This window comes from Cheilinus undulatus, linkage group 17 (genome assembly GCF_018320785.1).
Source record: "Cheilinus undulatus linkage group 17, ASM1832078v1, whole genome shotgun sequence".
Taxonomy (NCBI): Eukaryota; Metazoa; Chordata; class Actinopteri; order Labriformes; family Labridae; genus Cheilinus; species Cheilinus undulatus.
The window spans coordinates 10,371,367-10,394,645 of record NC_054881.1 but is presented as its reverse complement, the minus strand read 5'-3'; the positions used below and the strand labels follow the sequence as shown (position 1 = coordinate 10,394,645).

Here is a 23,279-nt window from a genome sequence, read left to right as displayed (position 1 = left end):
TACTAATCTGTTATTTCAGGTCAAAGAAGTATTACAGTTATGCAGCTGACTTTTTCTAGCTACACTAGCCGAGCCAATATAGACCACAGAACTCCATCTACAAACAAACAGATGTTTGTGTTTAAATAACTGTTTGTTTACAGATTAAACTAATGAGATTCAGTGTGTCAGTAACACGAATAACAAAATTTACCACGTGCAACTGAGCCTTATGCTAATACCATCAGATTGTATGACTGCTATTTAGGTTCACTTAGATTAGTTAAATTGGATTAGCATGAGGTAAAATAAGGTAAACTAGTGGTAAACAAAACTTAAGGTTTTGTTTACATTCTGGGTCACGTTTTTGAAGTTGTTTCAGAGGTGTGTACAACCATCTTTGAAACTCCTAGGTTCTTCATGGAGCTAGGCTGGCAGTTTCCCACTGCTTCTAGTCATTATGCTAAGCTAACTAAGCTAACTGTCTCTTTGTTCTTATCAATACTTCACACACAAAATGGTGTCAATCTTCTCATCTAACCCTTGGTAACTGAGTACAAATGCATAATTTGGCCTAAAAATATAATACATATATGAAAATAATTGGATAGAAAGTCAAAAAAATCATCTTAACAACCTGATTTCTTGAGAAAAGGGTTTCCTTTGGTGCTGTCACCATCTGTAAGTGTTCAATCTATGCTTATTCATACATTATTCATGCCACTTATCTTATTCAGTGCCATGGGGGGGGGGCTGCTGCCAGTCCCAGCTGTTACTTAGCAAGAAGCAGGGTACAACCTACACTGGTCACAAGCCATTCAGAGGTCTGACATGTAGAGACAAACAAGCTCTCATACACTGATGAGCAATTTAGCATTATCAGTCAGCCAAACCAGCATGTCTTTGTACTATGGAAGGAGGCAGGGAAGCCATGCATGGACTGGAAGAGCACAGTGAAATCACCTCACAAAAAGGCCCTGCCTGACTGGAATTTGAACCAGGCTGTGAGGCAACAGCACTAACCACCAAGCCACTGTGCAGCCCCTTTTGTATGCTCATGCACAAGAAAGCAAAACAGCAACCTGCATTATCAAGTCACAACAGTGTCATGGCATTCAATAACGTGAAGATATACAATACAGGCTTTTCCTCTTTATCATTTATATCTATTTTTTAACAAAACAAAAGAAGTTCTTTGAAATGGAAATCTTTTATTTCTGTTGAGAAATCGTTGTAGTACATGAACTGCTAAATTAAATTAATTTAAAAATGAATTCAAATTTGGAACATGGTTGTTAGAAAACATAATCCATTTACATTTCTGATGCATTAGTAAAGCATTTGTTACCCTATCCGTATGCTTTAAAATGCATTGATTAGGCATTTATAGATATAAAAATAAATCAGAAAGAGCCAACACAAATGATGGGTTAAGTATTTGTTAATGCTTTATTAATGCATCAATAAAGCATAATAGTAGTAAATGAAGCATTGATTAGTTCATAATGCTTTGTAAATGATGAGTTGGCTTCAACTGACTTCAGAGGTAGTAACAAAGATGTCACAGAGGTGACAGTGACTTTGCAAAGCCAGCAGGGAAGTGCAGCACTGTGAGTGGATCTCTGTTCATGTATATATAGAGCTGCTGCTGTGCTGTATCCCTCCATTCCAGAAATGCTGTAACATGATTAATTTATAGACAGGGATACCAACAACATGCCATTGCAAAATCAGTATCAGTGTTGAAGGTGTTATGATGGTGGAGTTGTGGAAATAGACCGTTAAAAAGCTTCATTCTTTAAAGTTTTGTTACTCAGTATAATGAGGGATATCCAAGGGCATAAACACAGTTTTGAAAATGCCAACCGTCTTTAGAAAACAGCCAAAACATCTCAATGTTTGCTGTCCTTTCGTTTCAACTCTTTTATCCTCTCCTCAGGTGGTTTATTGGTGACTGGTCAGAGTGTGGGAAGACATGCGATGGCGGGATAAGAACTCGGACGGTCTTGTGCATCAGAAAGATCGGCCCCGCTGAGGAGGAGACGCTGGAGGACACCCACTGTCTGACTCACAGACCCATCGAACGCGAGTCCTGCAACAACCAGTCCTGCCCGCCCAAGTGGGTCACTCTGGACTGGTCAGAGGTAAGAAAATCTGTGAAGCTCACTGTGGCTTACTATACTGTCATGATGTTTTTCTTACACCTCCTCCTCCTCCCTCTTTAGTGCACGCCAAAATGTGGACCTGGCTTTAAGCACCGCATCGCCTTGTGTAAAAGCAGTGACCTGACCAAGACCTTCCCTCCCGCACATTGCCCGAGCCACAATAAACCTCCAGTCCGAATCCGCTGCAGTTTAGGACGCTGTCCTCCTCCTCGATGGATCCCTGGTGAATGGGGACAGGTAGGACCACATATTCACATCACAGCCAGGCTTTTTTTTAACTTTAGCTTCTTTTTTGTGAACAACAGTGCTGGAAAATAGATACATATGGTCTTGTGACAAGTTGTCATTCAAAAAGGACAAAAAAAATAATATTAATTAATGATAAAATGTTGTCATTTAGGTTTGGTCAAACTTTCCTGACGTTTGGTTTGAATCGGATGGGATTTTTTAGTGATATTTTGCACATTAACAATGCTGGAATCAGATCATAAAAGACACAAAAAGTCACAACCACACGTGTCTATTTTTAGTTGCAAGAGTTAAGTGAAAGCTAAAGATGAGCCGTTTCTGAAGGCAGGTTTTGAGCTTCAGCAGAGGGATTTTGTGCTTACTAGGCTCTTAGCTTGACTTAGAGCTGTTAATAGTAGTCAAGAAACATTTATACATCTTTAGCTTTAGTAATAAATAACCCTTAAGCCCTTTGCACACGTGCACTCATAAATATTTCTAATAGATTTAAGGCAAGACATGACTTTAAAAGGTCACTGCTAAGGTCACAGTGGACTGTTTGGAGTCTATAATTCCAGTTTTGCTTTTTAATAGCATTTATATATCTATAATGTACTTGAGGTTTTTGCAGTCCATACTGGTGAGAAGAAGACTATGAGGTAGTTTTGTGCTTCAAGATATTGCACACTGATGGTGTACTGACTGATATAAACATCAACCCTGGCTGCTTGTTCACAGTAAATTTCCTGAATGTTACCTGCTGTAATCATACCCAGACTCCTAAGTTTATGCAAAGATTTTATTTTGAGAGCTGGTTGGCAAATTCCATTTAAAGTTGAGGTGAAAGCTTTATCACTCATGTAGCTCATGTGCAAAACTTTGGTAAACTTTCAGGGATTTTGCACATTACTGATTAAGGCCTTCCTAAGGCGACCTTACACCTAACAACTTTTCCTACGATTTCAAAGTCGCAGGCAAAATTCCACAGTCAGAGTAAAATCATGGGAGTCTTGATAAAGTCTCAGCTTGCCCCTGTTGTCTCAGTCATGAGGTGTAAGGTGGTCATAAGACTCGATTTTAATCATTTTAAGGCAGTCTTTCTTCAGTCGTGACGTTACAATAATATCAAACGTGTTTGATATCACAGAAAGTCCTTAGTCTGATCGTATGCAAATTGTGCTTCTCAGTGACACAACCCTTGTCCACGACCAGTGGGAGCTGGTGTTGTCACTTCATTCTTCAAAAAACGAACCTGGGCGTAGATCAATCTAGAGCTGCTAAATGTCTGCTCAGAACTCAAGAGAATTAAAAATGTTTCTGCTCAGAGCTGCAGTTAGATCTCTGCACCTGTGTGTTTGTGTGCTTTGTCTGTCAATTAATTCCAGGGTGACATGACAGGTACAGTAAACCGCCACTGGGATTTTCAAAGTAAAAGCCAGATCAGTTTGTTTCCGTGGTGAGGCGACTCATGTTTTATATGGTTCTTTTATTCTGAAGTGTTTCCAGGATAGTTCTTTGGTTGTTGCAGTTACACACAAAGTTACTCCCGTGTTTAACTATTCTTTCATTTCTACTGAATGGTAGTTTGATTCCAGAACCACACTGTTGGGCCTTTTTTTCAAAAACGGATGTGCATTTTGCAGACCATCAATGGTAAATTGTAGTTCTTACACAGGACACTATGTCACATCTGTAACTCCATCGAGTGTGAGTGCAGTCAGATTCCCTTATTTTAAAAATTAAAAAACATTTTATCAAGGTCAAGGAAAAGTGGATAGGAAAGAATTAATTAAAAAATGAATGCGGAATTTTTAATTGTTTTTACAGACTTTTTCTGCATGTTTTAGGACATTCTTAATTCTTTAATTGTAATAAAAGGAAAACAAAGATTCCAGTAAAGCAAAGGCAAACATGCATACAAAATACAGGGACCTGTCATAAAGAACAGGCATATTTAGGTATTTAGAGAAACTCTAAACCCTCAACTTTAAGTGCAAATAAGCTTTTTAATATTTTATTTTAGCATGATAATCCATGGTAATCCTTTAAAGGAGCTAAACAGAGAGATTCCATACTCTGGTATTTACACGTGGATGACATACCAGAGGCTTCTTAGCAGGCCCGTGACGTGTGTCTGGAGGTTGTGTTTGTGTCAAAACTCTCCAGCAGAGCTGCGGTGTGTGTTCAGCGGCAGTAATATCCCCTCTGCTGTTTGAAGTTTATCTGCCATCAGAGCCGACCACCCTATCACTTCCAGGAACATGACTTCAGAGGGAGATGAGCGGTAGCGTTCTTGGGCTCACTCTGACATGACTTAGAGAAAAAAAAGCTGTGGGACGCTTTAGGACAACGCTGAGTCATGCTGGATCGAGGTCGCCAAAAAATGTGCGTCAGAGTCCTGTCTGCAGAAAGTATGGCTTGTTAGTTTGTGAGGTTTGTTAATACTTTAGAGTAAAGTGGAGGTTTTTAAACACACTCCTTCATGTTTAGATGGAGGTTTTGAGGGTGCTGAGATCCAGCGGATGGGATGGCGGTGATGTCATGGTTTTTGGCTCCGTTGTTCAGGTCAGAGAAGACAAAGGTTAAGAGCCAGGCAGTCTAGGTCGCAGCGCTCTCTCGGCTTCTGCTCATAACGGCCACATGTGCGCTCACACGGACATCAGTAAAGCACCTTTACAATTCAATCAGAGGCAATAACAGTCGTAAACATAGCAGACCTGCCTGATAACCTCAGCGAGGGCCATCAAAGAGCGGTATCTTCATCGGGTTATTACCTCTCAGAGCAACAGCTGGAGTCTGCTCTTACACAGCACTTTCTCATACACCTCTAAGTGTGTGCAGCTCTCGCCCACTATCTCTGCTGTAATTACAAGCCTATGCAGTCATTAGTGTTGCAGAACTGAAGAGTACATTTTTTAAAGCGAGACTTGATGATTTTGGGCTCAAAATTTTCTTCAAGCTTTCCATTAAAACCCTTCTCCTTTCATTCAAGTTGATTCTGCTTGTTTGTGAAACTACCACTCTGATTTTTCTCTTTGCCAACATACGAAACTTTGTCTGCAAGCTTGAAACATATTTCTGCTATTGGATTTTTTGATGAACCAACTAACTTAAGAGCTTCAGGTCATGTTTGCTTTGCCTGTTGTTGCTTTGCTGCTCTCAGGATGGCTTTTATCTCAGTAAGAGGGTCCCAGCATTCTATCACATACACACATATTCAGTCAATTTCCAAGCATTATCCACTTTATAGAGCTCAACAGTGCCTGCCATGTTTACTGTAGCAAACTTAAACTAACTAAATATCCAGAACTAAAATGTAAAAACCGTTTTGGTTAACTGATCCTAAATAAAAAACTAAGATTTATCAAAACAAAACTAAAAGCATTAACTCAAACTGAATTCTGTGCTTACAAAACTTATTAAAATAAGTAAAATTGGGGACAGATCTCCTTATTTTCAGTCTTTGACAGCAGCAGACCAACTGACATGTACGAGCAAGCCTAAAAAGTATAGAGGCCTGATTTGATTGAAGAAGACTTCCAACAATGTTTAATTTTAGAATTTGAGTTGTATTCAGATAACAGATTTTAACCACTGAAAATTGTGTAAAATCCTCAATATAACACTTCTAATGCACGAACCAAGCTAACCAGCTACCTGAGTACTCCTAACTATAAAGCATTTGATTTGACACAAAAATGGCGCTCGTAAAAAGAGAAAAAGGCAAAGGTACAAGACTTTGTGCATATTTTTTACAAGGAGGAAGGAACTACTTATCCCACAATCCACTGTGATTGATTTTATTTGTTGATAAGGACACGTTTTATAGCTTTCAAACCATATTATTACATTTTTCTGCATTTATTACCTCCGCCAAGGAGGTTATGTGATCAGGTGGGTTTGTTTGTTTGTTTTTTTGATAGCAGCATAACTCAAGAAGTCTTGGACGAATTTCGATGAAATTTTCAGGAAATGTCAGAAATGGCATAAGGAAGAACTGATTAGATTTTGGGACTGATCTGGATCACCATCTGGATCCAGGAATTTTTTAAAGGATTCTGTACTATTGGGAGATAGGGCTAATGGCAGAGGTCTGCGCTATTACCACTTTATACCAGGAGATTGCAAACATGAGTAGCTTATTCAAAGTTTTGGAGTTTATAGAGTTTGAAAGATGCACGCCCGATCAAGGAGATGAGTCGGAGTGTAATAGAGAGAAAGACAGCAAATTGTAGTGTGAATACTCACAATGCTGGGAGGAATAGAGGAATATTCACCCTCTGCCATAACTTCCACACGCTTTGCCTCACCGTGTCTCCACCCCACTGGGGAGGGAGTAATCAGCGAATTAGATTTTGGGAATGATCCGGATCACCATCTGGATCCAGGAATGTTTTTAAAGGATTCTTCACTATTGGGAGATAGGGCTGATGCTGAAGGTCTGTGGTCTCTGAGTGCTCTTCTAGTTTTTATTGTGGTGATTATTCTGAAATTATAATGTCATAATGTGTCGTAGTTTTAGCATTTATTTCTTCATAGTAGTATATATACTGTAGTATTCCTGGCAGAATTTGAGAATAAATGATGTTTTCCTAAAACAGAAGTTAATATCTTACAAACTTTTGTCTTCTTCAGAAGCATACCATCATTTTATAGTCAGGTAGCTCTTGGTAAGTCTGACTTGGAGAAATCAGAAAATATGGCTCATAATTATTAACATTGTGACATAATCAAATACACTATAGAGAAAATGAACAGGATTTTCACTACAAGTTGCTTCATCAAAACATCTAAGAGCAGAAAAAAGATAAAAGCACCCAGAGAAAGTTTCATACATGCATACAAAGCAAAATCCAAGTGGCAATTTCACAAACAAGCAGAGGCATGGGAGCATGAGCACAGAAAATTTGAACGAGTAACTAAAAATATGAGAGCAAGCAGACATTTTACACACAGAGAAAATTCAGGCTCAAGGAGGTAGTTTTGAGCACAAAGGGTCAAAATGTGATTAAAAATCGGAGCCCAAAATCAATGTCGTTCTCTCTAAATGTTAAACTGTGCTCTTGTGTTTTGTGACAATAATGACTCCATACAGGCAACAGAAAAGGGGGAGATTGTTGCCAGCAACCGAGCGCCCTGCTCTCCCAGGCCACAAGGTCACCGGTTCAAATCCCACTTAAGTCGCACCACTGATGTACGCCATCTGTCATGGCCGGCAGCGGGTCCTAATAAAGACTCTCTAATTGGGAAGGGATGACATGCGAGCCTACTGATCTGAGGCGGCCAGAGAGGATCATTGAAGGTGACAGAAAGCCTGCTCGCTCTCTCGTCAGCACGGAGAGGGGCAGCTGGGTTCACACAGTCAGATACACAGCACACATGTAAAGCGATGTCTGACAGGTGTGCTTTAAAAAGAGAGTAATTCAGTGATACCTCTGTTTGTTTTGCCAAAGGTGTGTTGGCAGTTGTTTTTGTAGTCGTTCTCTTGTTAAACCGGGTTTAATGGCCACACATAGACCCACTTTTATTACAACTGGCACATTAATTGAAGATGAAATACCAACAAATGTTTTTCCTCTTTGCTCTGTTGTCAAGGCGTGTTCATCAAGTAGTCACTTTTCTTGAAGCTTTTGCTTCTTTCCTTAAAAACTCAAGCCAGTAATGACCATATGTTTTCAGTTGCTTTTTATTAAGATGCATGAAATTTTAATACTGTTGTTTTGGAGATGTCCTTGTAAATAGATCCCAATTAAGACTGCAGTGCTGGGAATGATTGTTTTCACTGATGGACCAAAATAAACCTTTTTTTTTTTAGTTGGACATTGGTTCATCACCTCTTATAAGCTTATTGAATGAAGCAAACTGGAACTGAGGCAAATAAATAAAAAAGCTCTCAATCAGTTGATCCTACCTTTTTTGGGATGTTTTATTATCCAGTACATAGTGAAGTCATTTTTTCCTCAGTGCTGCAGGTTTATTTGTGAGGGGTTTTTTTTCTGCTTAAACAGCAAACAGAAACGAGTAATGTTTATGGGACATAAAACATTACATTTTCTTGATTTACGACATTTTAGTTCAAAAACAGAATAATCCACATTCTGGCATAGCCAATGCAAAAGAAAAATATCAACTTTAGCTGTCTTGTCTCTAAGGAGAAACATGTTTTGAGCCAAGAAAAACAAGAAACACATAAAAATGGCAGGTAGACTCAAAGATTAATAAGAAATTAAAACATCAAATACATAGATACAAGAGTGCGTTTGTGGAAAAACAGGCTACCATATATATATGAAAACCTTGTCCTTTAAACCATAGTTAGAACCTAAATTAAACCAACATCAGTCATAAGGATTAAATTCTCATGACCATAAAAATGTAGTAGGGTCAATGCCTGAGTAATGACAGAACTTTTTGCCCTCTTGTTTTTTGTCTCTCTGGTCTGGATCTTCTGATACAGAAGCTCAGACTCGCCAAACACTGGATGTTTGTAATACTTAAACACTCAAGGATGAGTTGAGCATTACCTAACCAGGACAACCTAATGACAAGTGGGCTAGTGGAACAAGACATTTATGGACAGCAGGGGCCACCCATAAGGAGCTAAAGAGGAGAACTTTCTGTGGTCTTACCAAACAGGGGGCCTGTGAAAGTCAGGAAAATCATGGTTTATTGTAATGTTGATCTGTAATAATCATATTTTATATTTAACCTGAATAATAACTGCTCTTATCAAAGACACAAAAATAATTTTTTTTTATGCCGTAGTACATAATAGCCTTTTTCAAAATGTAGTCCCCTTTCTTAAAACAGAACCATTTATTTTTGTTGGTAATGTTAACAGTGTGATTAGGCACATTGACTAAACCATTTGGAAAGTAATGTCAGAATTCACAGCTAAGCTATGACGTGCACAAAACTCAAGGTGCCAGAGAGTAAAGTAGGAGGAACCTAAAAAAGCATTAAGGGGAAAATAATTTAACAATTGGCAAAAATTAGTTAAAGCATGCAAAAATTGGATAAAAGTGGCAAATATGAGTTAAGAAGGGGCAAAAATTGTCAGAAAAATTGTGAAAAAGCAGTTAAAAAGTGGCAAGAATATGCAGAAAGAGGCAGAAATAGGTTAAAAGGGGAAAAATGAGTAAAGCGGTGATGAAAAGGGGTTAAAAAGTTGCACAAATAAGTAAGTTGAACACTAGAACACAGTTAAACCTCGACACACTTTTCAGTTCCAAAATGAAGTAACTGTTAGCCAGGACGCTAGCCCCAAAACTGCTGATCTAGCACACATGGATTGGTACAACACTAAATCAACACTGGGGAGAACCCATCCACTGGGGTTTTCAGGGGCCCAGCTAATTCTGTAGGCATGAGGGCAGAGAACAAAGAACTGCTGGGAAGCTAATGTTTTGTTCAGTTTTTGTTTAGTGTGTCAGTAATTGTTTGTAGACGGTGTATAATGCTTTAAAAGTGGTCACACTTGGGACCAGCCTTGACACAATAAGATAAATGAGAAAAAAAAAAACATTGCGTGCAAAAAGAGTTTAACAGCAAAATGTTACCTGATGCCCGACATATCTGAAATCCATAAAGCTAGCCCCTACATTTCTGGAGACATTTTTTATATTACTAAAAATTTAAATAAGAGTCAGAGACTTAATATTCTCAACAATTTGTATTACCTCTGACTTTTACAGTCACATAAGTTTGAGGTGTATAATTTCTCCTGATAGAAAAACAATCTTTCAGTTTTTCTCATGTTGAGAGTGAGACAACGCCGAGTTAACCAGTTTGAGACTTTGTTGAACACTGCAGAGAGTTTGGGCTCAGCTTGTTCTCATGTTTTAGCGTAAGTGTAAACAACCATGTCATCTACATACATCTGAATCTGTACTTCTGGGCAGATCAGGGGCAGGTCATTAATGCATTAACTGAACAAAGCTGGTCCAAGGATTGATCTCTGTGGCTCTCCGATGTTACAATCAACAAAAGACAAGCTTGTGTCATTACTTCTTGTAGACTGTTTTCTAGAGCTCGAATATGACTCAATTTATTTTTGAAATGCAAGCAACCCAAGTGCATCATTTCTGCCTTAAAAATGAACATTTTAATACAGAACCTGATGAGGATTCTGGCTTTTGTGGGCAGCCTCAAGTGGACACTTGAGGACCTGAGGCAGAGCTCAGATGTTCCTGGAATTTGCTGGAGTAACTCCCACTTCGGGGACAACAGCCCTGAGTTATCCTTTACAGTCTGTTTCAAACAATGTTTTGGTCTTTACTGCCTATTTTCTCTTTGTAATACTTGCATATTTATATTAAGGCTAACAACTACTCATACATTTGCAATTTCATGGACATAACTTACCTGTCCGACTGACAGGTGGTTGTGTTGTAGCTGTTTGCCAGGAGTCAAAGGGCCCACCACAGCTCTACGTCTTCTCCTACTATTACATTGATAATAAGTGAGGTAGGGGTTGGTTAGTTATTTCCAACATGGTGACCATCATCATTTGGCCTCATAGCACTTATTCAGAAACCAAAGGTTGACATTCCTCAGACTGTTTTCATGTTTTATGCTGTGTATAGTCAAAACAAGGTGAAAGAGGTGCATAACTCAAACTAATGGTATTTCAGTTCACCTCTTTTGATTCACCATGCTTGTAGCTAAAATCTTTGTCTAATCAAATTAGAGAGAACTTAGAAACAAAGAAAATTTGATGTTTGCCTTTTTCTGTTTTTATGCTCTTTCACTGAAACCTTGTGAGCAACTGTTGAGCTGTTTTCTCTCTGTAGGGAGGCATGCTCACTCAAAGACAGCTGGGGTGTACTCACACTAGGCCATCCATACCCTGCCGTATTATAACCATGCTGAAGCCCATTTGACCCCCTCCCCTGTCCCCCCTTTGGCCCACACACTGCTCAATGCATCCAGGCCTGGGCACGGATACGTCACACGCCAACATCATTACAGGAAGCATCCACCATTGATGATTTAGTATGCATAAGTGTCGTTTTTTAGGCTGTAAAATAGTTACAGATTTATACTATATCTGATCTGACACCAGAATTATTTCCACCAGAAACCCGGACTTTTTAACTCGTATGAGCCCCTACAGTCGTTCCTCTGCGTGTCCTTATACTATCTGAATCCCCTTGGCATTCCTTTATGTGCCACGAACTGTGCCTTTTCTCAGCGTAATCCTGGATGCCTGATGCACCAAACAAGCTCTCATGTCCAGAGCAGGATTAAATGTTCAGTTAAAAATTTTTTTTACCGTGACGTGAGCAATTTTAACCATATGATGAGAGCTGGAGATGAAAATGCCTCAAGATTAATAAACGATGTTCCGTTCAAACGCCATTGATCAAGATCCCACTTTCACTTCTTGGTGACATGAAATAGAATTAGAGGTAAGTTATTTCGGTGGATGATAGTTTGGCATTATAATTTATTAATAAGAGAGGTTAAATCAGCCGTGTGATTAACCCCGGCACACACTTGTCTGCGTATTTGGCACTCTCCTTTACGCACAGAGGATGAAAGGTGTTTGTTATCCTGTGAGCTGCTGTTTGTGACTAAAACAAGGGAAGAAGCATTATTTTACAAACCAAAAATCCTCTTACTGTCATTAAAGCCTGACTTTGCCAGAAACTGGGCAGAAATGTGGACTGGACTGGGATCCTGCTGCCTCTAGCATGCAGCTGCTGCCTAGTGGGCTCTCTGAGGCGGGTCCTCTCGTTGTTACTTCATGCTACGTCACATTCCCGCGCTTGTGCTCCTTCATTTGCATCCGTGCCGTGCCTAGGCCCACCTCGTCCATCCATACTGGGGCCGCAAGGGTGCCGCGCCAAAGCACAGAATGATTGCACTCACACTGGCCAAACGTACCAGACTTTAGGCTGAAACGGGCCCAGGCAAGGTACGGATGGCCTAGTGTGAGTACACCCTAAGACAAAAAGAAGGTGACCCTTGGTGTCTCTGATTGGTTGATAGGATCAGGTTGTTGAGTGTGAATGCAGGTATCACGTAGAAAGAGTTTGTGCATGTGTGTTTAGGTTTGTGCTTCAGCCAGCCAACTCTCAGGGTCACAGGAGGAAGGATGGTTCCTAATTCATCAAAGTTCCACACATTGAGTTTGACTCTCTTAATTCTCCTGCAGTGTTCGGCTCAGTGCGGCCTCGGTCAGCAGATGAGGACGGTGCAGTGTTTGTCGTACACCGGGCAGCCGTCGAATGAGTGCGCAGAGTCCCTCCGACCAACCACCATGCAGCAGTGTGAGAGCAAGTGTGACGCTACCCCCATCTCCAACGGTGACGGTGAGACAACAAAACATACAACACATGCACAGCAGGGTCTTCTGTACAGATCTGTGTGGCAAAATACATGATCATGAACTTATTTACAGTGTTATTTTATGATGCTGAAAGACTGAGTGGATCTAGCAACCTTTACTGTACAAGTTCACTAATCTCACTATCAATATTTAGCACATTTAGGGGTAAAAAAATGTAATGAAAATATGATCAAAAAGCTTTCCTTTGGTGAGAGAGAGGATATGCTGCCCCTGGACAGGCTGCTAATCAATGAGCCAGCACTTAAACAAGTAGTGACATCTACACTCAAATTAAAGGTCCATGTTAACCTTATGACATTTCTTAAGACTGTGGGAGGAATCTGCAGTACCTGGCAACCCATGCATCAATCGGTCAGTTGATCAGTTTTTATTTGTATAGCGCCAATCCATAACCAAAGTTTTTCAGAGACTGACAGTTCTAGACCTATCAGTTTATCAGTTTGAAAATTTAATGAACAATGTTTTAGCATGGAGCTTAACAACATAGCATAACTGAACAAAGAGCAAGGACCAAAACATCAATTTTTACTCAAGTTTTCTGTGTTTATGTGTACATTTTTGCCAATTTTCTAAAAAAAAAATTGAGGCAGAAATTTTTCTCAATAAATGGTGGAAATCCACCACATCTACATGACGCAAGCTCATTTAATCCCCCGATCTGCACGTAGATATTCAGGTACAGAGGACATTGTTGATTTCTTAAAGATAATTTTTTAAACCCAATCATTGGCAGGATAGACTGCTTTGCTGCCTTAAAACATAAACAATCTTGGTTTAAGTCATGGTTATGAACTCCTCCTTGGAGGGTTTGCATACTGCCACCTGCCGTTCCAGACTGTTCCAGAGTGCATACACATGTGGACCTGGATCGATGTTACTAATGTGGGAGCAAGTCAGCAGGGAGAGGGGAGGTGGAGGAATGGTGCTGGGGCGTAGTTCAAAACAATCGTGCCTAATGTGAAAGCACCCTTAAATTCTACCACATGGTCATCACAGCCAAAACAGCAATGTATCCTTCAACAAAGCCATGTTCTGCACACACAAGCCTGCAAAATACAACTTTTTTTCATCCATCCATCCATCTATCCATTTTTTCTTCCACCTATCCAAGGCTAGGTTGGGATAGTCGCAGGCAAAGCAAGTCAACCCAGACTGGATACAGATTTCCTCCAGCGCATTCTGTGTCCTCACTGAGGTCTCCTCTCAGTTCGACATGCCAGTAAGACCTCCAAAGGGAGGAGCTCAGAAGGCATCCTGTTCAGAAGCCTGAAACCCCTATACTGGCTCCTGGCAACTGGCAAAGTAGCAACAGCTCTATTCTTAGTTTCTTCCAGATGCTTGAACCTATCTTTAAGGCTAAGCCCAGCCACCCTCAGAGAAAACTCATTTTGGCTGCTTGTATCCGAGATCTCATTCTTTAGGTCATTACCCAAAGGTTGTGATCATAGGTGAGGCTAAGGAGGTAGATTGACTGGTAAATCGAAAACTTTGCCTTCTGACTCCCTCTTGCCAGTATACAGATAAAAAAGAGAACAGCGAGGAGAACAAATGGAGGAAAAACTAAAAAGGTGGCGCCATGGTGAGGTAACCTTTCCAGGGATGGCACTCACCTCTGCTGGGTTGGGTTGTTGCTTTCTTTCTCCTGAAGGGTAATGGAAGTTTACTTTCCATGCCCACTTCTGCACCTCCATCATTTAGTTTCTCTTATGCATTGGCAGCCATTTTTCCTCAGCAGATGAAAATGTCCTGCAGATTGAAGTGCCTAAGTTCTTCTGTGTTCACGTCTGCAGACTGTCTGGCTGTTGTTGGTGTTTCTACTGTGATAGGCTGTTTGATCCATCCAGTAAAAATGTCAAAATCTTATCACTATCAACATAAATGTTATCAGCATTCCCTATCAAGATCATTTTATTGCCCAGCTGTACTATGTCATCATATTTCACAACCATCATTTCACAATTTACATCACACTAAAACAGGAATGATCACCAGACGGCCGAGGGTTTCAGTATAACACTGCAAACACAAACACAGCTGTGGATACCTACTGAACTGTTTAAACCTTGCTTACACACAAAACATCAGTCAAAACCGTTACAAAGTGTCTCTATCTCCATCCTCACTGCTCTGCTATGACCTAAACACGCTCAGATGACACACTCCTCTACACTCTGCCAGCTACATTAATCTTTCCAGTGAGGTTGGCTCCTGGTCAAAGCCAAACAGCTCAGCCCTCCATATACACTTACACATGATGGATGGCTGTTCAGATGCATCGGGAAGGGCCTTTCGATTAGCCTGAATGGAAAACGTGAGCAGCGTTTACAGGCTAGCTAATGGGATTAGCTGTAGGCTAATTGTTCCTTTACGGACAGCAGTGAGGCAACGTCTCGTTTCATTTGGCTTTGAGGACGCAGAGGCCAAAGCCTAATAAGGGAAGACACTCTGATCGTGATAAGGCATTTAGAGGACTGCCTGTGCGGGGTCCAGCAAGCAGTTTGTGTAAGTGTGTGAGTGTGGTTGTGTGTGCGGTAGGGATGGCAGATAGCCCAGCAAGTGAACGAGGCCAGGATCAGTCTCAGCCCCAGCCTCTGGGTCCAAGTATAGTTACACAGTTTTGTTCTGCTTAGGGAAATGCTTTAGTGCATGTGGAGCAACTTTAGCTGTAGTTTGTACAATCTTGCATTCCAAAAAAAGTTTGGACATTGTGTAAAATGTGAATAAAAACAGAAACAGGGATTTGCAAAGCCTTTTCAACCTACATGTAATTGATTGCAGAACATTTTTAATGCAAATTGAAGCTGCAAAACTGTATTTTGTCGTTTTATGATGAAGAAAATAAAGGATCTTTCTATCCATCTTTCTAAAGACAAGATGTTTAATGTTCAAACTGATAAATTAGATTTTTTTTTAATATACACATATTTTGAATTTGTTGCCTAAAAGATGGCACCAATAATGCTGAGAGGTACATACGGTTTTTGGAGCTTCCATCCAAACGTTTTTCAGGGACATCCCTGCTCATATAAGCTAGACAATACCAAGACATACCCTGCACGAGTTACAACAGCATGGCTTCACAGTAAAGGAGTGCAGATACTAGCACGGCCTGTGAGCATTCCAGACCTGTCCCCTATTAGAATGTATGTTGTAGCGTAAAATACAACAGTGGAGATCCCACACTTTATCATGTTGTGTCTTTGGTCCTCAGATGCTTACAGAGTATTTTTAGAGGAAAAGTTGGTGGAACACAGTGGAAAACATGCCCCTGTCCTCACTTTTTTGGAACATGTCACAGGCATCAAATTCAGAATGTGTATACGTTTCCAAATACAATCTAAAATATCTTGTCTTTGTGCTCTATCAACTGAAAATAGTTTTAGAATTATGTGAAAATAACAGTATCATGATTTCATTCATATGCTACAGTGTCCCAACTTTTTTGGACTCAGGGTTGTACCTCAGAAACCTTTCGTTGGATATTTTGTACTGATAATGTCAAGTTTTGTCTCAAATCCTGGACCACTGTCTAAGAAAAATGCAAGCTGCAACACTGAAAAATACTTAAAATTCCTCTCCTTTCTTTTTCTCTCTCTCTCCTTCTGCAGAATGCAAAGATGTGAACAAAGTGGCCTACTGCCCGCTGGTGCTGAAGTTCAAATTCTGCAGCCGTGCATACTTCAGGCAGATGTGCTGCAAGACCTGCCAGGGCCACTGACCGCTGGAGCACGAGGGCGTGACACAGCGAGAGAAAAAGAAAGATGGAGGGAGGCTTATACGGCACTGAAAGGAGAGAAAAAAAACGGGGAAGACTGAAAAAAAAAAAAAGCGTCAGCACCAGAGGACGAGAACGAAACAGAAGTGAAGATTTCCCTGTTTGTCACCCCTGCTCCTCCTGCCCTCCATCACGGTGGAATCCATACCACTGCTCAGCCCACAACGCTGACACAAACTTTATTTTCTTAATTTTCACTTCTGTGAAGTGGAACTCGGAAGATTATATGTTGGTGATGTTATTTTTATTATAATAATAATTATTAATATCATTGTTAGTCTTCCTTCGTGTTGTTTCATGAATCCAAAGTGCTGGACACATCGCTCACCGAGGATGTTTCCCCCGCAGACGGACAGACAGAGGGGAGGGGACAACTCCTCACCGGGAGACGGGGTTTGGGAGTTGAACACGTCGGACTCCTGTCTTTGGGATGACTGTGATGGTGCTATTGGCAGACTTTTGTCTTTGGTGCACTTTTATTTCTGTGTAAATACTTTGCCAATTTACCGCTCAAATACAGCGACAGAGAAACCCCATCAGTGTACTGTATATTTATTGTACAATTCCAAACAGAGCTGAGATATTGTCCTCCGTTCATGTTGTTGTCAGAGTAGCCCACTGTCATGGAAGGAAATGTAATGTGATGAATTCATATTCAGTGTCTCTGTGCTGGAGTTAAATATAACATCATGTACCGTACATTAAACCCTTATATACTGTAAGGATTTATATACTATATATGAAATTAATCCAGGACTAGAAAATACCAAGATTGTACTAATTCTATCCCCACATGGGTGCCTTAGTTCCTCACTAATTAGTCAAAAATTAGCATGAAGATAATATCAGAGTGTGCCTGGGCTGAATGAAACACTGTTACCAAACTGGCCTTTACTAAACATCCCATTAAGGAGCTTTCAGTTCCCATTTGAAGGATTCATGTTGAAGGAGCATATTCAGTGAAGCAGCTTGTTCATTGGAGTCACAGTGCTGTCACTTTCTTATCCTGCTACTGTCAAATCATGGTCAGCCATCTCTTTTTTATTTCAACAGAAAGCAAAACATTTGTTTAGATGTGCTGTTTACCTTCCTGCAGAGAGTTACATGAGAAGATTGCTATAATGCCAGAATTTTAACTTGAATATGAGTTTTGTCAAAATTGAACAAAGTTGATGCATGTTTCAATGCCAAGGCTACAAAAACTTTAAGTCCTAAACACCCAAAGCCTGGTCATTTCTTGTTTTGATTAACATAATCTGCAACTCCTGCACATTGTCTAAATTGGACAAATACACTGGCAGCATCTCCCTGCTAAAACTTCTCCAGTGTATTGTTTGCAGAAGTCACTTTTATAATCACGTTTTTAAAGGTATCAAAGAATTGAAAATTCTGACAACCTTAGCAGTAAATAAGGCTTTTCATCTTGACTATAAATATAAAGCTTAAGCCTGGAGATAGTGAGCTTAGCGTAGCATAAAGACAGGAAGCAGGAGGGACAGATAGCCTGCTTTTGTCCAAATATGTACCTACCTGCACCTCTTAGATCACATCTAACAGGTTCTATCTACTGTTTTAAAACATTTAAAATGAATCTTTGAATTACATAAATACATGCAAAGCTAACGACAATGCAAATTTAACATCTACTTCGTAAAATTATGTCATACATGCTGTTAGAGTTGAATAGGGCAGAACTTTTTTATTTCTGACCTTTTAAAATTAGAAAAAGTGCCTATGTCCATGGTAGCTAATTTTTTTGTGCTGGCAGCTTTAACAACCTCAGTTTCAGAGTGCTTCTCGCCGCGCTCGCTGTTGCTAAGTTACAAAAGTTGACTTCTGATCCGTTTTTTAAAGATTATTTTTGGGGCATTTTTTGGATTTATTTGATAGGACAGCTATAAGGAAATATGTGGAGAGAGAATGGGGGAAGACATGCACCTAACGGGGATGGCTGGGACTTGATCCTGCAACTGGTGCATTGGGGACCATACCCTCTGCTTATGTGCACCTGCTCTACCTGCTGAGCTAAGCCAGGATCCCTAAGACATCATTTTTAAATATTTCCATGTTTAATATTCCCCTTTACTCAAGGAATGATCTAACCTTGCAAAGCCAGTGGACTAGCCAAATTCCATATCTGTCATCAGGTAGATTTGTCTTGCAAAGCTCCAATCTGGTCTGAGAACAGACGGACCAATCAGTGTCATTTGCTGAGAATAAGGTGGTAGCTACAGGCGGGGTTTTGTTGTACTGCAAGCTGGTGAACAATGGTGGCCAGTGTAGGGATTAGCTTTGATGTTGCAATAGCATAGTGGCAGTTTTTATCAGATCTGGACATTCCTTTATATCCAGAAGAGTAAAGAACCTCTCAGCATTATTGGTTTGATTCACCATCTGGCTCCACTAACAGTTACAACAGCAGCTACTGTGTTGAGTTTACTCCAAAACTGTGCATGCCTGCTATGCATGTTTCTTTGCTCTGATTGGCTCGTAATAAGTAAGACAGGGAAGGAAATATTACAAAAAACATGCAATGTAAAATAATTTTGTCCTGGCAGTTGTAGCAGCTTGAGGACTGGAACCTTTACCCTTGAAAAGCTGAGTCAGATCAGCTTCACTGCCACCTTTGTTGTTTACAAAGCTGATATCAGAAGTCCCGCCCCTTCTAGATGTTGATTGGCCAGAGAGGGAGAAGTGACACTGATAAGTGCAGCACTGTTCCAAAAGTTGAGCTATTTTCAACTGAGTGCAGCGACTAAAGAACAGAGGGCATTTTGAATTCAGTACGCAGATGAACTCTGAGTTGCTTTGATTTTGCATTGAAAGAAGAGCACTGTCAACATAAAAAAAACATGGTCGCTGTGGACACAGGCCCTACCTTTGGTATTTTTGCATTTCCTTTTTTTGCATTGAGAGATAGAATATTTGACATGAGTGCAAGAAACCAACATGGTGGATTCTGTAAATCTGTATGTTGTTTAACTCAAGCTATTAGTCATATTTTAACTGTTCAACATAAGAAGCAGAAAATCATTTTGTGTTCAGTGTAAACCCAGTATTAAAGTCACTAGCAGGTTGAATGTTTTGCCTTATTCCCAGTCTGTATGCTAAGCTAGGCTAAATGTCCCCTCATGCTGTTCTTATATTGATCTTGCCTGATTCTCAGAAAGAAAGGGAATATGCTCTTTTCAGAATGTTGAACTTTCCCTTTAAATTGTTTGCTGGTGCAAAAAAAACTCACTACATTCAACATCTACATTGCCATTGCCACGCCACAGCTTCAGACAACCCTCCAGTAAAAGTCATTCCCTAACTAAATCCTAACTAAGTTCCCATGCAGTACTGTGTTAACCTCCTTTCCCCCTCCTGTTCTGCTCCAAGGGTTACGGCCTTCCCAGGCTTCTGGTGCTAACAAGTGGGTGCTCCTATTCAACCCTCCCCAGTGTGCTTAAAAGTGAGGCTGGATCCAAACAATGTATGAAATAATAAACTTATCAATATCTCTGTTGGTTAAATGCTGGTCATGTTATTGTTGTTTGTATCTTTTTATACCTCACACTGGGAAATGTCATTGTTAACCATGTATTGCTGTGGATGCTCGCCCAGTCGTTAGTGATCCCTCTGTCCAGGGGACGAGAAAAGCCTATGAAACATCACACTTTTTATGGAGGAGGAGAAATCTGAGAGACATTGTAGGAGTGTGCAAGAATCTCATCAAAGCTGTTAACAACTAATTTCTAATTTTGCTGCTGCTACTTTTTTGTAGCCACCTTCAGTATGACAGACTTTATTTTGGTTACCAAACCTTGAATGAGGCCGCTGGGAGAGGACAGTGGATGCTGGGAAGCGTTTGAAATCTTCAAACTGCTTGGACTAACTCATCCACTCGGTGTGGGAAACAGAGCCTCCAGAAAAAGAAGTGAAACAATCAAACTGGTACTCATTGCTGTGAACTTGGATGTTTGAATGTCACATTGCTTATACCTGTACCGAAAGTGCAAGAGAATGAAAAAGCATTATGTGATTATTTGCTTATATTTTATATACAGTATTAATGTTGGTACACTGTTACTAATTTTTTTTCAAATGTAAATTATATGCTAATTTATTGCGTTGTCTCACTTGTACATTTATTTCACTGCATGTAAACTGAAATTTAGCATAGTGAAAAAAATGCAGTGATACAGCCCTTCACCAGCCCCCTTTTTTTAAAAAGTAGATACAATAAAAGGAGCAGTTTTTAAAGAGACTGTGTTACCCTGTGTTCATTTCTTTTCACATTTGTAGTGGTGTTATTTGAGATTCTTAAAGTTCTGTAATGTAGTGTAGAGCTTAATGGAGCCCCCAAAATTATGACCCTACCCTAGCCCATGGCTGTTCTCTCCAAGCCCACCCCTAGTCTAATTTAAACCTGATGTTTTTTAATCAGATTTAATAGTTGAAGTTTTACACTTCTATTCTCATTTGTTTTGTGCCAGGCTGTTCAAATGAGACTGTTATGATCGAAGCATGTTGGACAGACTCGGCCTATTTGTAATTTATGATAAATAGAGCAGTGAGGATGAGGAGCAGACGCACAGACATTTCTGAGTATTGAATGCACAAAGCTATTTGAGAGCAACGTTGTTGTATACAACAAGAAGTGTAAATAACTTTTGAACCATAAATCGTAGCCGTTAACTTTTCCCCTCTTTAAATGCTAGCCTTTGTGCCATTCTAATGACACTATCCATGCCTTCAAATCCCTTATGCTAGCTTTTCTAGCAAACCCAAAGCTTGGGTCACTTCCCGAGTCTTTAAAGATTAAAACCACACAAGTAAATACATGTTAATTTTTTTTTCTTTAATCCATTTTCAACCATGTCTGACGCTACTGGCTAATGCTGCATTTTGTATCCAAGAATGCTTTGTGACAAGGTGTGACAACCAATGGCAGGCTGTTCTGTTTTTGTGTCATGCTTTGTCAAACTGCAAACTCTTAACGCATAGATCATGGTGGAGAAGGCTTGAAAAGCTCACAATTCAGCAAAAGAAAGAAAGAGAGCCTGTGACGTGGCCCTCCGTGTCACTGCAGACAGGCACTGCTTTGAATAATGGTACAAATAGAGCCAATACAAAGACGCACAAGGACTTTTTTGTAAATATGTCAGTATTTTTTGTTTGGAATTATTTTTTCACCTTTTGGTCCCCAAAAAATGGGAGAGTAGGTGCTAAAAAGTCTTAGTCCTACTCACTTAGTCTTTACTGTGTTCAAAGATAAAAATCTTTGAGTTTTAATTTCCGTTCAATTTTTTCTTTTGTTTTTATAGTTCCATAACTTTTTTAAAGTTCAAGTGACATTACTGCAGCTCGGTTCTGGCTACGTCACGTGTTTTGTTGCTCTGATTGGCCCGTGAAGATGTGACAGAATGTTCATCCAATCACCCTCCGAGTTTTTTTTCAAAGGCTGTGCCCTTTCTCAAACGCTGTCTGTGAGTGGTTTTCTAAGATGGATGTGTGAAACACATCCATCTGGCATGTCAGGTTAGATTAATGCTGGTCTTTATTATTGTCAATGATTAACATTGGTCTATTTTAATAGGCCACAGCAGAGAGTTCAGTCTGGACCTGCGCTCTTTGTAAAGTGTCTTGAAATAACTTCTGTTATGAATTGGTGCTATGCAAGCAAAGATCGATTGATTGATTGATATTTTCCTAATCTATTATTCCATGATGATGACGACTTCAGAGGCAGGAAAGCAAACTGTTAACTTCCTTTCCAAGTCAGCCAGTAAGAAGGCATAGAAGCATCTAAAGTTTCTTCTTGGTTTCTCTTAGTGTTTTTTAAACTGTCAATGATAACCACACATGATGATTCAGAACATTTCTACCATCATTTCCTCTCAAAATTCTTTAAAAAAAAGTTGAGATATATCCCTTCGCCAGGCCATTCCTTTTGAAAAAAAGACACTTGTCAGGAGAAGCTGTGTTTTAGGTTCATTTTTTTCCGCTTCTTGTCAAAACACATCAAAACATGTCTGCCCAATATTTGTAGTCATGTACACAGTGATCCCTTTGAGAGGAAGAAAGCTCAACATACACCCAGGATCAAATGAGAGGTGTCAGTGCCAAGGTGGATGCTCTGTTCTCACAGGTTTTAAGAGATATATACTCTTGTCCTTTCACTCAACTCTTGGAAAGCACCCACGGCATGAGAAAAGCCAATGGCATCACACCAAGGCACCACTGCTGAAGAAATCCATTCATTCACTGCCTGAGTTTAGGATGACCGAATCGGAGAAGGAGGCCATCGCTTGTAAAAGTTTTTGTCTTCATCTACCTAACTCCAACACCCCAGCTGCATCATCATCCGAGACTCAAACATAATAAACGTCAGCTATTCAAAGTCAGCGGCGTCAAACCCCGATGTGAGCTGTCCCAGGTTTGTTGCCATAGCTTTGGTATGGCACTCTCCTTCTTCTCATCCCGGCCTCAAGTGTCTGGATTCACTCTTTGGGAGCTGTGAGGTTTCCACTCTCCTTGGTAATTAATTCCAAATAAACAGTAACTATCCCACTTGGCTGGGAAATGTAGCAGTCTCCTTCTAATCCACAGTGTCCAATTACAGAGGGAGACAGATGGCCTGTTTGGTTTAATGTAACCAGTTTAGAATACCTGTATGTCTGGCCCAGCTTCTGTCTCCCGCCTTGGCCCGTCTGCAGGGGTCTGTGATTACATTAGTGCTAACCTGCAGAGCTGAGGGTGACAAGGAGAGAAAAAGGGAAGTTGATAGAGTTCA

The 23,279-nt window shown here is 40.2% G+C and overlaps 1 protein-coding gene across 1 annotated transcript in view; it reads left to right on the top strand.

Moving 5' to 3' along the window:
* adamts6 (ADAM metallopeptidase with thrombospondin type 1 motif, 6) overlaps positions 1 to 20,694 on the top strand; it is a 115,523-nt gene extending 94,829 nt beyond the window's left edge. Inside the window, exons 22-25 of the mRNA XM_041810222.1 lie at positions 1,919 to 2,123; positions 2,205 to 2,381; positions 12,532 to 12,688; positions 16,335 to 20,694. Of these exons, the coding sequence (XP_041666156.1) occupies positions 1,919 to 2,123; positions 2,205 to 2,381; positions 12,532 to 12,688; positions 16,335 to 16,444 (649 nt within the window). The 3' untranslated portion in view covers positions 16,445 to 20,694. The remainder of the gene's footprint in view (positions 1 to 1,918; positions 2,124 to 2,204; positions 2,382 to 12,531; positions 12,689 to 16,334) is intronic.
* The last annotated feature ends 2,585 nt before the right edge of the window (positions 20,695 to 23,279 follow it).